Raw genomic sequence first — 15,484 nt, 5'->3', positions numbered from 1 at the left:
AAAGGGAGAAGCCAAAGATTGGTTGGAATCGTTACCTGAAGGGGCGATCGATACATGGGACGTTTTAGTTGACAAATTTCTTAAACAATTCTTTCCTGCATCTAAAGCCGTAAGACTTCAAGCAGAAATTGTTACGTTCACACAGAAACCAAATGAAACTCTATATGAGGCGTGGACTAGATATGGAAAGTTGTTAAGAGGATGTCCGCAACATGGTTTAGACACCTGTCAAATAGTACAAATATTCTACCAAGGATGCGACATCACTACAAGAAAAGACATAGATATAGCAGCTGGTGGTTCTATTATGAAGAAAACCGAAACTGATGCTTACAAAATTATTGATAATACTGCTTCCCACTCACATGAGTGGCACCAAGAAAAAGACATCGTTAGATCATCTAAAGCAGCTAGAGCCGATTCTAGCCATGACTTAGATTCCATTTCCGCAAAGATAGATGCTGTAGAGAGACGAATGGAAAAGATGACTAAAGATATTCACTCAATACGAATTAGTTGTGAGCAGTGTGGAGGACCACATTTGACAAAAGATTGTCTCAGTATTGAATTAACAATGGAACAAAGAGAGAATATTTCATACATAAACCAAAGGCCTGGAAATAATTATCAGAATAATGATCAACCGCCAAGACCGATTTACAATCAAAACCAGAATTATAACAGAAATATTCCATACAACAACCAACAAGGTCCTAGCAATCAACAAGTATCCAATAATACTTATAATCAGCAAAGACCTAATTTTCAAAACAAACCACCACAACAAACCGATGATAAAAAGTCGAATTTAGAAGATATGATGACGAAGCTAGTTGAAACTCAAACGCAGTTTTTCACATCTCAAAAACAAACCAATGAACAAAATGCTCAAGCATTTAGAAATCAACAAGCTTCTATTCAAAATCTGGAACAAGAAGTGAGTAACCTAGCAAGGTTAATAGGTGAAAGAAAACCGGGAAGTCTACCTAGTGATACAAATGCTAACCCCCGGAGTGAAACAGCTAAAGCCATTACCACAAGAAGTGGCACAACACTTAAACCACCTGAAATACCTGTAACTTCTGATGAAGCCATTCCTACTCCACAAGAACCACAACCTAATCAAGATAAGGAAAAAGAACCGGTAGTTGAAAAGGTTAATGAAGATAACACAGTTAAGGATAAACCTTATGTTAAACCATACCAACCACCACTTCCTTACCCGAGTAAAATGAAGAAAGAGAAACTTGAAGCCGAGCAATCCAAATTCTTGGATATGTTTAAACAGATAAATGTAAATCTTCCTTTCATTGATGTGATTTCAGGAATGCCTAGATATGCTAAATTCTTGAAAGATCTAATTTCAAATAGAAAGAAAATGGAAGAACTCTCGGCTGTTACTATGAATGCTAATTGTTCAGCAGTGCTGTTGAATAAGATACCAGAAAAATTATCTGATCCAGGAAGTTTCACAATTCCATGTTTTCTGGGTAGTCTTAGTTCAATAGAAGCATTGGCAGACTTAGGTGCTAGTATAAATCTAATGCCGTATTCACTATACGCTAAACTAGACCTTGGAGAATTGAAACCAACCAGAATAAGCATACAACTAGCCGATAGATCAATAAAATATCCTAGAGGGATAATGGAGAACATGCTAGTTAAAGTTGGTACTTTAGTATTTCCAGTAGATTTTGTTGTTTTGGACATGGAAGAAGATTCTCAAGTTCCTCTCATATTAGGAAGACCATTCTTAAACACGGCTAAAGCAATGATAGACGTGTTCGGTAAGAAACTGACCCTAAGTATAGAGGATGAGAGTGTTACCTTTTCAGTTGATAGAGCAATGCAACAACCACAATCTGCAGATGATACATGTTATTATATTCAAACTATAGATGCACATGCAGAATTATTAGAAGAATTTCCAGAATTACAAGGAACAGGAGAATGTTCTTTAGGAGAAGGTAATGAACCAATTGATGAAGCTGAAATGTTAGCTACACTTATAGCTAATGGATATGAACCAACAACAGAAGAAATTCAAATGCTAAAAGAAGAAGACAGATATCGATACAAATCATCGATAGAAGAACCTCCGAAATTAGAGTTAAAGCCACTTCCAAACCATTTGGAATACGCTTATTTACATGGTGAATCTGAATTACCTGTAATAATATCGTCTTCTCTTACTGAAAATGAGAAATCACAACTCATTTCTGTGTTGAAAGCTCATAAACCAGCCATTGCATGGAAGATTCATGATATTAAAGGAATAAGTCCTTCGTATTGCACACATAAAATCTTTATGGAAGAAGGTCATAAAACGTATGTGCAACGCCAACGAAGACTAAATCCTAATATGCAAGATGTAGTTAAGAAAGAGATTATTAAACTGCTAGATGCAGGTTTGATATATCCAATTTCTGATAGTCCATGGGTAAGCCCAGTTCAATGCGTACCTAAGAAGGGTGGCATGACTGTCATTACAAATGAGAAAAATGAGCTTATTCCTACTAGGACTGTAACAGGATGGCGTGTATGTATTGATTATAGAAAATTAAATGACGCCACCAGAAAAGATCACTTTCCCTTACCTTTCATAGATCAAATGTTGAAAAGGTTAGCCGGAAATAGTTACTATTGTTTTCTAGATGGATTTTCCGGATATTTTCAAATTCCAATAGCACCCGAGGACCAAGAGAAAACCACATTCACGTGCCCTTATGGTACTTTTGCTTACAAACGCATGCCATTTGGACTTTGCAACGCCCCTGCAACCTTTCAAAGGTGTATGATGGCGATTTTTCACGACATGATAGAAGAATGCATGGAAGTATTCATGGATGACTTTTCAGTCTTCGGTGATACATTTAAATCATGTCTAGTTAATCTGGAACGAATGCTAATTAGATGTGAACAATCAAATCTAGTTCTTAATTGGGAGAAATGCCATTTCATGGTTAAAGAAGGCATCGTTCTTGGACATAAAATTTCAAAAGAAGGAATTGAAGTGGATAGAGCTAAAGTAGATGTAATTGCTAAACTTCCACATCCCACCAATGTTAGAGGAGTTAGGAGTTTTTTAGGGCATGCCGGTTTTTACCGACGTTTCATAAAAGATTTTTCAAAAATTGCCACTCCTATGAATAAACTCCTAGAAAAGGATGCGCCATTCATCTTTTCAGATGAGTGTATCAAATCTTTTAATATTCTTAAAGAAAAACTCACTAATGCGCCGATCATGATAACACCAAATTGGAATCTACCATTTGAACTAATGTGCGATGCAAGTGATTTTGCAATGGGAGCCGTTTTAGGACAAAGGATTGAAAAACGATTTCAACCTATATATTATGCTAGTAAGACATTACAAGGAGCACAAACGAACTATACAACTACTGTAAAAGAACTCCTTGCTATTGTCTTTGCTTTTGACAAATTTCGATCATATCTCATTCTAGCAAAAACGGTGGTCTATACCGACCATTCTGCTCTTAGATACCTATTTTCAAAACAAGATGCTAAACCAAGATTAATCCGTTGGATCTTACTCTTACAAGAGTTTGATATTGAAATCCGAGATAAAAGAGGAGCAGAAAATATCGCCGCTGATCATCTTTCTCGTCTTGAAAATCCCGAATTAGAAGTTCTAAATGAATCAGCCATACAAGACAACTTTCCTGATGAATATCTATTGAAAATAGATTATAAAGAAATCCCATGGTTTGCAGACTATGCAAACTACTTAGTTTGTGGATTCCTTGAAAAAGGATTATCGTACCAAAGACGAAAGAAATTCTTCAGTGATATAAAACACTATTTTTGGGAAGATCCACATCTGTTTAAAAGTTGTCCCGATGGAATAATACGCCGATGTGTATTTGGAGATGAAGCTAGTAAAATATTAAACCATTGTCACACAGGACCAACAGGAGGGCATTATGGGCCTCAACTAACAGCAAGAAAAGTTTATGATGCTGGATTCTATTGTCCTACAATTTACAAAGACGCACACCGTCTTTGCAAATCCTGTGATGCATGTCAAAGGGCCGGAAAAATAAGTCAACGTGATGAAATGCCACAAAATGTCATCCAAGTATGTGAAGTATTTGACATTTGGGGTATTGACTTTATGGGTCCATTTCCAAAATCTCATAATAATCTATATATACTCGTAGCCATTGATTATGTATCTAAATGGGCGGAAGCACAAGCTCTCCCAACTAACGATGCACGAGTTGTAGTCAACTTTTTAAAACGTCTTTTTGCAAGGTTTGGAACACCGAAAGCTTTAATAAGTGATCGGGGTACTCATTTCTGTAATAATCAACTTGAGAAAGTTCTTAAAAGATATGGAGTAACTCATAAAATCTCCACCGCATATCATCCACAAACAAGTGGACAAGTTGAAAATACCAACCGAGCCTTAAAACGTATTCTAGAGAAAACCGTAGGATCAAATCCGAAGGAATGGTCCATTAAATTGGAGGATGCACTCTGGGCTTTTAGAACAGCCTACAAAACTCCAATTGGAACCACACCTTTTAGACTTGTTTATGGAAAAGCATGTCATCTTCCAGTAGAAATTGAACACAAAGCATTTTGGGCTTTGAAAACATGTAATCTTGATTTACATGAAGCCGGACGTCTACGATTAAGTCAACTAAACGAATTAGAAGAATTAAGACATGAAGCATACGAAAATTCGTTAATCTATAAAGAAAGAACGAAGAAATGGCATGATAAAAGAATCAGAAGTTCAAAAGAATTTAAAGAAGGAGACAGAGTTCTTCTTTTCAATTCACGATTCAAGCTATTTCCTGGAAAATTGAAATCAAGATGGTCTGGACCATTCATAGTCAAAAGAGTTTTCTCATACGGAACGATAGAATTAATAAATTCGAATGGGATTGAATTTAAAGTTAATGGTCACAGAGTTAAACATTACATACATGGTCCGATGGAAGTCGACAACGAAGTTAATCACAATTTCGACACCACAGCTAACTAAGTGTGGGGAGAATCAAGTCTTTAAAGGATAATATGTATTTCTGTTAGAGTTAGATTGTCTGTTTTCGTGTAGTTCTCGAAAATGGAACCCGAATGGTCTTTCCCTAGCAGACCCTAAAGAAGTAGTCTTCTTCCCCCATTCTGAATTTTTTTTTTTTAGGTTTTTACAAAATGAAGACTGCCTGTGAACTAAACCATGGTCTAATACTACACGCTTTGATCACTAAACGTAATAAAGACATACTACCGAGTGAATTAGTATCAGTAATCAGAGAAAGAATGGACGGAGTTAGAAAATAATCCAGATGCGAAGATAATAAATTACAATTTGGTAAAGGAAAATCAAAATCCGCAGCGAAAAGAAGAGCACGACACCTAGAAAGATGTCACAAATGCGGAAAATGGTCACATGGAGGTAAATGTTCAAATAATCAAACCTATTCAAATACCGAATTTGTTACTTTATGCAGAGACGGACCGTTCATATGTTTAGAAGAAAAGACACTGAATGCTCGAGGTTACGCCTATGTAGCCATGGAAAACCAATTAAACCGACTATCTTATGAATGGGATAGATCATATAACTAAGAAATCTATTCCACAGGTATGTCTGTACAGTTTTTATTTTTATTTTTATTTTTAACCTTTTGATAATAAACGCTAATTTGTTCGCTATAAAGTATTAAATTGGTATTAAATAAAATTAGGTTTGGCGACCGAAATTATTGATATCATTCAAAAATTTATTACATCACTGCGAAATTTAACGTTTATTCTTAAGGTATAAATATCTTTAATCAATCAACCCAAAATATTTCAAAAATTCGTCATGAGTTAAATTAGGTCTTGGAACCTAAATTACTTTACCGAAAAGAGGGGCGCATATTTTTGATAATATTTGATTGATTAAAGTGGGATAAAAAGCCAAAAAGATTTTTAATTTTATTTTTACCATATTTTTAAAATTAATATATAAATCTTAAATTAATATTGTAAACTTTGTAAAAACAATATATTTAAAATTGTGAATATTTGAAAAATTAATATAAGTTTGGTGTGAATTTATAATATGAATTTTTAAATTAAGATTGGTGTGAATTTTTTTCTTATTTTTAAAATATGAATTTTTAATTTTATGCATTTCAAATTTTAAGTTTGGTGTGAATTTTTAATATTAATTTTGAATTTTATATTTAAGTTGTGTGAAAAAAAAAACAAAAAAACAAAAATTTACTTTATCTCATTAAGTTAAAAATATGATTTTTAAAATTCGTCGTAAGTTGAAGACTAGGTCTTTAAACCGAAATTGCTTTACCCGAGGGAGGGACGAGAACTTTTATTATCATTATTTTTAATCTTATTGAATTAAAGTATGCCAAAAACATTGAAAAAACCCAAAAATCTTAGCTTTTAAAACAATCGCTACAAAAAGACAAATTTTAATATTTTGCCGAGGGACGGACTAGGGCATCATTCCAAAACGCCCTCATTCTTAAAAGAAACAAAATTTTAAAATTAATTAATATTTGTTTTATAAGTTAAAGGTTTTATAAATAAAAAAAAAGTATTTATATATTTGTTTGTAGTTTATCTTATAAACAGGGTAAAACAACGCGTTTTCAAAGACTGGCATTAAGTTCAGCAAAAGTAACTAATTTTAACAACAAGATGCAAAATTATATGTGATGTAACAACAAACGGAATGAACAAATGACGTGCACCATTTATCATTCAAAACAAACGCCAATATGTTTGGAAGTTTTGGTAAAATTTAATCACTTTACTACGCTAATCACCCTCAATAATTTAAATTGTTACTGATTTCTTGCAAATGAGGGCATTGCAAGATCTTAAGTGTGGGAAGGGGTTAAATTCTTTCGGATTTTAAAATTTTTTACTTTATAAACTTGGTTACCATTAAAAATACTAGTAAAGCAGTAGTTGTATTAGAATCTAGTGCTCTCTGATAAAAAAAGAACAGCCCTAGTCTTATATACTAACTACCCAATTCTAGTAAAATTTTTCAAAATTTTCAATTAAATGAACTCAAAATCATGTTTATACATATTTATGAACGATAAAACTAGGTTTTAACACCAAAATTATTGTTACCTCGGAAAGGACATAAATTGAGAAACAAACTAAAATGTTAAAATTCATTTAAAATGGAATAGAGGACGATAAAAAGGAAAATAAAAGCCAAGTGTGGGAAAATTTACCAAGTTATCTTAAACATATGTCACATATATCTGTAACAAATAACTGAAAATACTTTTGTTTTGGACTAAATTAACTATTTTAACTGATGAAAGAAAAGAAGAGATGGATCTACACGATGAATCAATTCCATCATTAAAAGGAAGTAAAGTCTTCCGAAAAAGAAACGCGCTTCTTGATTTAGGTCATGAAGTTGTCGTCCAGACCAGCTGTAGGTTGACGAAAAATCTAGAAAAGTCATCACTAAAATCAGCAGGAAATCCACGGACCTCAGCATTAAACAGGGTCGCCAAGTGGTCAGATTTATCCTAACCATGAGAAGGATTTATCTCGTACAATGGGGGGGCACCATGCAAATTAGCTGGATAAGACTAATGAATCAGATCCCCAGAAAGGATAATCTCCTTAAAGATTAAAAATCAGCTTTTAAGACTGATATTACTCAATCCTTGAGATTGACCTTAAAGATTGAGAATTCAAACTCATGGAATTCAATGATATCTAAACTCGAGCTTGAACGAGAAAATATTTTGATCAAAATTACAAACCGATTTGTTTTCTGAAAACCCTATTTTCAATACGTTCATTACCATTGAACGTAAAATCCTAGGAATTCACCTGGAATTCATTAGGTCACCTGAACTAAATCGGGTGTCAACCGTAAGAACGGTGGTTGCATAGTGGTAAAAGACAGGACCTTGTGCCATACCGAAAAAAAAAATTTATTATAAGGGTGAGCTTTACTATTGCTCCTACCAAGGATAGTAATTGCGTCCGACACGTTATAGACCATAATTAAAAGCATATCAGGGGACATTGCCTTAACAGTTGCTTGTTCAACGCTTTCCTTTCAATCGGACGGTAGTTTACCGAAAGGTAATATACGGGACAAGTAAACTGGACGTGTTGCTTTCCAAATACAAGATTAGCAAGTGGATGACACAAAACCGCAAGTTTTGAGCTAAAATTTTCAAATCTGAAACCCACCAAACCCACAAAAATATTTTGCAAACACCGGTAAAGGGTTATTCCGGAAAACTTATCTAGGGTAAAAACTAGATTTAATTTTCAAAAGATCAAATGTTTTCATAAAGATCCAATTTCCTTAATGGATCTAAATTTTTATAGTCATGTGGGACTGTAAACCATATCGTTACTACCATTGTTTATACCGCCGTATAGAAATCACTGATGTACAAAGTGTGAAGAATAAAGAAGTGATTCTAGTATTTCAAGACGATATTGCTTGAGGACAAGCAACGCTCAAGTGTGGGAATATTTGATAATGCTAAAAACGAACATATATTTCATAGCATTATTCCTCAAGAAAGACAAGCTTTTAGTTACAATTGTTCTATTTACAAGTGATATTCGTTTAAATAATAAAAGGTGAAGACAAAAGACAGATTCGACGAATTGAAGACGCAAACGACCAAAAAGCTCAAAAGTACAAAAGACAATCAAAGAGGTTCCAATTATTGATAAGAAACGTCTCGAAATTACAAGAGTACAAGATTCAAAACGCAAAGTACAAGATATTAAATTGTACGCAAGGACGTTCGAAAATCCGGAACCGGGACTAGAGTCAACTCTCAACGCTCGACGCAACGGACTAAAAATTACAAGTCAACTATGCACATAAATATAATATAATATTTAAATAATTCTTATAATTATTTATATATTATAATAAATAATAAAAATCGTCGGCAAGAAAGACTCCAAAGGGACTGAGCTGTAATTTCATTCTCCGCGACTCGCGGAGTTTGAAGAGTATTTCACCGCGAGTCGCGGAGCCCCAAAAGTCGAATTTTCCTATAAAAGCAACCGAATTCTGATCGCAAATCATCATCTTTTTTTTCTCCTCATTCATACGATATATTTATATTTATAATTTATATTTTAATTTTAATTTTAATTATAATTCTAATAATAAGGGTATGTTAGCGAATATTGTAAGGATGTAAGTCGAAATTCTGTCCGTGTAACGCTACGCTATTTTTAATCTTTGTAAGTTATGTTCAACCTTTTTACATTAATGTCTCGTAGCTAAGTTATTATTATGCTTATTTAAAACGAAGTAATCATGATGTTGGGCTAATTACTAAAATTGGGTAATTGGGCTTTGTACCATAATTGGGGTTTGGACAAAAGAACGACACTTGTGGAAATTAGACTATGGGCTATTAATGGGCTTTATATTTGTTTAACTAAATGATAGTTTGTTAATGTTAATATAAAGATTTACAATTGGGCGTCCCTATAAATTACCATATACACTCGATCGGACACGATGGGCGGGGTATTTATACCAACGAATAATCGTTCATTTAACCGGACACGGGAATGGATTAATAGCCACTAGAATAATTAAAACAGGGGTGAAATTATGTACAAGGACACTTGGTATAATTGATAACAAAATATTAAAACCTTGGGTTACACTCAGTCGACATCCTGGTGTAATTATTAAACAAAGTATTAAAATCTTGTTACAGTTTAAGTCCCCAATTAGTTGGAATATTTAACTTCGGGTATAAGGATAATTTGACGAGGACACTCGCATTTTATATTTATGACTGATGGACTGTTATGGACAAAAACCAGACGGACATATTAAATAATCCAGGACAAAGGACAATTAACCCATGGGCATAAAACAAAAATCAACACGTCAAACATCATGATTACGGAAGTTTAAATAAGCATAATTCTTTTATTTCATATTTAATTTCCTTTATTTTATATTTAATTGCACTTCTAAATATCGCATTTTTATTATTATTGTATTTAATTGCACTTTTAATTATCGTACTTTTTAATTATCGCAAGTTTATTTTATCGCACTTTTATTATTCGCAATTTCATTATCGTTATTTACTTTATGCTTTAATTTAAGTCTTGTATTCATTTTTAATATTTTACATTTGGTTTTAACTGCGACTAAAGTTTTAAAATCGACAAACCGGTCATTAAACGGTAAAAACCCCCCTTTATAATAATAATATTACTTATATATATATATATTTGTATTTTTATAAAAGTAAACTAATATAGCGTTAAGCTTTGTTTAAAGATTTTCCCTGTGGAACGAACCGGACTTACTAAAAACTACACTACTGTACGATTAGGTACACTGCCTATAAGTGTTGTAGCAAGGTTTAAGTATATCCATTCTATAAATAAATAAATATCTTGTGTAAAATTGTATCGTATTTAATAGTATTTCCTGCAAAAATTTAATAGTATTTTATACCACTCCGCTACCGCATCACCCGTACTAAATCATCATGTACGGACCATCAACAACAGGATCATTACAAGGTCAAACACTATATGCTATTTCAAAATACGTTTGCATTCATGATAAAAGGTGACGTCATAAGGAACGTCAAGTGTTTTACAACCAACAGTATGCTTCTACGAATAGCAAGCATGAATAAATGTATGTGACCCTTAGGTCATTACAAAACATAGTTTCAAATGTATTAAAGTTTGAATGCAAGATAAACAGTTCATGCGGTGATAACACTAGAGCAGCGAGTGTCTACGGCAAGACTAGTGCACAGCGGAAGCAACCTTAAGAACCTGAGAAAAACATGCTTAAAAATGTCAACACAAAGGTTGGTGAGCTATAGTTTAAGTATAACAGTATGTAAGGTAGGCCACGAGATTTCAGTGCTACAAAGAGCGTTTCAAAACAGTATGATAAAGTATATGCTTAACCGTGGGCACTTGGTGACTAACTTAACGTTTATACCCCCTGAAAGTACACTTGGCAAGTGCGTATATTTATGAAGTATTAAACACTCGTTAAATGCTAGCGCGACTAGCCCGAGTGGAGATGTCAAACCCTATGGATCCATATCTAAGATTCGCGTTCACCGGTTCAAAAACCAATGACTAAACGTTACCGAGCTAAAGGGAATGTTTATGCCGTTGTATAACCCACACATATATAAGTTTAAGTACTCGTACCTAGTATGTAAAACGTAAAATGCGCATGTATTCTCGGTTCCCAAAATAGTTAAAGTAAAAAGGGATGCTATAACTCACAATGATAAAGTAGCGGTAAAGTCGAGTTGGGAAATAAGCAAGTACGTAGGTCCGGAAAGTCCTCAACCTAAGTCAAATAGTACTAAGTCAGTAAATCGTCCCAATAGGTTTAAATGTATGTAAATAAGGTCTTAAAGGTCATCATCATTCATCATCAAACAAAAGGTGTAAAGTAAGTTTCGTTTATGAAAGAAGTTTAAAACAAAGGCTGACTTCGGCCAGTCACCACGGCCTCAATACCTACTGAAATAAGGTGAGACCAGTGGCTATGGATCCGTATATGAGTCCTTTAGTTGTGGTAAACATCCCAGAAGAAAACTAGTCTTCGTTTGACCGTGGCGACGGTCTAAATGCGAGTAGGTCAGAATTTTCAGCACAACGTTAAAAGGACATAGGGACGATCGGAGGGCCATAAATCCTAAACCGTAACTCGGATTAAGATGAGTCCTAAATGAAAAGTTATTTCTCGAACAGAGCTATCTGAAAATCATCTTTACAGTAGCCCAGGTCATACGGGTCAGACACATAAACAGTAAAACATTAGGGTCAGTAGGTTCCGGTGGTTCTTGGTGCTCGATGCTTATCATGGTTCTCATCCTTGATGCATATAGCTTCAAGTGTACAACTCGTTGATGTGTTTGCATCATTTTCACCAAGGTTTGACCATCATAATCTAAGTGTAAGTCTAAGACATGAAGCACAACTCACTTAAGTGTTGCAAGTGTTTTGATGAACCAAAGTTACATCAAAGTCTTAGGTTCAACACATACATGAAATGTGAAAGTAATATTGAACTACAAACTTGAAAGTAAACTAACTAATCAAGATCTTAAGATGTAGAACATAGTTCTTAGTTAGATCTTGAAGATCCAAGACCCAAAAGTCTAGATCTAAAGTTATTAAGTTAAATCTAACACAAGTGTATGAAGTCATAACTAAAGAGTTACACTTCCATGTTCTTGAAATCTTAAAGTTAACTTTTAGTTTCAAGAAGTATGAGATCAAGACTAACTTGTAATACTTGACCATTTAAACCAACAAACATGAAATTAAAGTACATAATATAAAGAAATAAACTAAGTAAACAAGTAACTGGTTCATGGGTTGTTCATACTTTAAAGATTCAAACCAAAGTTTGATCTTTAAGAATGTAAACTTTAAGTTTACAAACATGACTTACAAGTAATGATTTTTACAACCATGAACTTACAATCTTTAAAAATTTAAAGGTAGAACATAAACTAGTAAGTTTATGTTCTTGAGTGTTCTTGTAAATACAAGATAAAAGAAGAATGAAACTAGGTAGTTTGATTCTTGTAACTAGTATGTAACAACAAGTAAGTAACAATAAACTTCAAGTAACTTAAACAATAACAAAGAATAAGTAAACAACAAGCAAATAATGATGATGTAGAGGGTGTTAGTATTCTGTTTTTACAAGAGAAAGGAAGGAAGAACACAAGCTTGTTACTTACAAATAAGAAAGTAAAATGAGAGGAAAAGCTTGAGAGAGAAATGCAAGTAAGTGTGTGTGTTTGAAATGAGAGAAAACTAGTGAATTTGTAATAAGAAAAATTGAACCAAAACACCCCTAAAGGGCCCCAAGGCCGACGGCCTGCAGCAACAACAAAGGGGAAGGGAAAAGTTCAATGGTCACTTGCATGGTAAAGCTTGAAAAGTTGGTTAAATGAGGTGGTTTCATGGGGATCATGGTGTAACAAGATTTTTTAAGTGTTAACTAACTAGTTCATTTCAAAAGTAATACTTACATGGAAGAGTGGGCTAGTTAGTCCATTTAAAATGGGTAGGGTGGGCTTCATAAGTCCATTACACTTAATGAAGGCCCAAGTTCAAGTAACTAACAAGTAAATCCAATAAAAGCCCAAGTAATTAACTAGTAACTTTAGTTAATTAAAATGATTAATAAAATCAATCATGAATGTAAATAATACTCTAAAAATATTATTCGTGTAATGTACGTGTGTCACAAAGACGTTTCGGGCATTCAAAAGTCATGTACATTTAATCATGGCAACATGTAAATGTAATAACATACATTCGTTTAATCACAAGTATTAATAATAATAATTATTAATAAATAAACGTTAGAAAATCCAGGGTCGTTACAGCATATGACACTATTATAAGTGCTGTTGATTAAGACAAAGGTGGTGTATTCTTTTTGTACGGTTATGGTGGCACAGGTAAAACATTTCTATGGAAAACATTATCAGCTGCATTGCGTAGTAAGGGAGACATTGTTTTGAATGTTGCATCAAGTGGGATTGCAGCTTTGTTGTTGAGTCGAGGAAGGACTGCCCATTCCCGTTTTGCAATCCCTATTAATCCAACTGACGACACATTTTGTCAGATTCTGCCAAATAGTAATTTGGCAGCATTAATAAGAAGAGCTAAACTGATAATTTGGGATGAGGCGCCAATGGTGAATAGATTGTGTGTTGAAAATCTTGATCGATCTTTACGCGATATATGCCGGGTAGATAATCCTAATAGCATAGATACACCATTCGGAGGAAAAGTTATAGTATTTGGTGGAGATTTTCGACAAGTCCTACCAGTCGTTACACAAGGAAAACGAGAGGATATAGTTGATGCATCACTTAATTATTCATACATATGGGATCATGTTACCGTTCTGAAACTTACAGTTAATATGAGACTTTTGGGACTTTCTTCAGGTGCATCTAATGTTGATAATGGAAATACTGTAGAAGATACTCGAAGGTTTGCAGACTGGATTCTAAACATAGGTGATGGTACTTTAAACTCGACAGATGACGGTATATATCAGAAATTGAAATCCCTGACGATTTGTTAGTCAATAATGCTGAAGATCCTATTGGTTCTATAATTACCTCTATATATCCAGATTTTTTGGAAAATTTGGGTAATCCAACTTATTGTGCAATTCTCGCTCCAACTCACGAAATTGTTAACATCATTAATGATCGTATGATGGAGTATCTAGAGGGTGATGAAAGGTCGTTTTTAAGCTCAGACAGTATTTGTCAATCCGAAAAAGACTCAGACTTCAATAGTGAATTGTACAATACAGATTATCTAAACAGCATCAACCTTGGTGGCCTACCAAAGCATAATCTTAAACTAAAAGTAGGTGTACCAGTAATGTTGCTTAGGAATGTCGTTCAAGCTGGAGGATTGTGCAATGGTACACGATTACAAATAACAGAGCTCGAGGAGAAAATGATCAAAGCTAAAATCTTAACAGGTACCCACGTTGGCACAATAACTGCTATTCCACGTATGTTAATTGTTCCATCAGATAAAAGAATTCCTTTCAGATTTCAAAGAAGACAATATCCATTGTCTGTATGCTTTGCAATGACAATCAATAAAAGCCAAGGACAGTCCTTACAACATGTTGGTTTATTTCTACCAAAACCAGTTTTTAGTCACGGGCAACTTTACGTTGCTCTCTCTAGAGTTACTAATAGAAAGGGGTTGAAGGTGCTGATATTAAACAAGGAAAAAAGTTATCAAATAAAACCCAAAACGTCGTATACAAGGAAGTGTTGCAGCACCTATAGCAGCTGGATCGTATAACTATATATTCAGTTTTTTAACTTTATACTCTATGATCTTACTAGAACTCGCAGAATTTTTTATTTGTTACCTTCAAACTTATAAGTCTTCATCTTGTGAGATTACAAATTTTGTTAAATAGCACGTTGTTTAATACTATATAATGTAGTGATACATACTGTTGTTAGAAGAAATAAAACATAACTCACCAAACTAAAAATCATACTAACACACACTAAACACATTTATAGCTTTGATAACAGACACCTAACAACACGAAGACTTTGAAAAAACAAAGTTTTTCATGTAACCAAATAAAATTATATAGACAAAACTATAGGGAGGGCTGAAAAAAAAAACGAAAAATCTACCAGTTATAATGGATTATTTATTAATTTTTTATCATTCCGTGCAACGCACGGGCTCATAAAACTAGTATATATATATATATCCACTACACTTAAGTTAGTCTTGAATTATTAGCTGTCTGCAAACTGGATGATTGTAAATAGTTATTGAGTTGGTGATTTGAATCCTTATACCATGATTTTATTTTCTGTAAATTTTCCATGGACGTATAGGAAAGAGTCTACAAATGGTTGAGGGTTCAAGTTTCACTTGGGACATATTCGTG

At 33.7% G+C, this 15,484-nt stretch overlaps 1 protein-coding gene across 1 annotated transcript in view; it reads left to right on the top strand.

Annotated features, from left to right (window-relative positions):
• Positions 1 to 14,871, top strand: part of LOC139860395 (uncharacterized) — a 96,436-nt gene extending 81,565 nt beyond the window's left edge. The window contains exons 5-6 of the mRNA XM_071849158.1: positions 13,449 to 14,087; positions 14,177 to 14,871. Of these exons, the coding sequence (XP_071705259.1) occupies positions 13,449 to 14,087; positions 14,177 to 14,871 (1,334 nt within the window). The remainder of the gene's footprint in view (positions 1 to 13,448; positions 14,088 to 14,176) is intronic.
• The last annotated feature ends 613 nt before the right edge of the window (positions 14,872 to 15,484 follow it).

This window comes from Rutidosis leptorrhynchoides, chromosome 7, assembly GCF_046630445.1.
Source record: "Rutidosis leptorrhynchoides isolate AG116_Rl617_1_P2 chromosome 7, CSIRO_AGI_Rlap_v1, whole genome shotgun sequence".
Classification (NCBI taxonomy): Eukaryota; Viridiplantae; Streptophyta; class Magnoliopsida; order Asterales; family Asteraceae; genus Rutidosis; species Rutidosis leptorrhynchoides.
The sequence above is the reverse complement of the archived record's forward strand: the minus strand, read 5'-3'. Positions and strand labels throughout refer to the sequence as shown.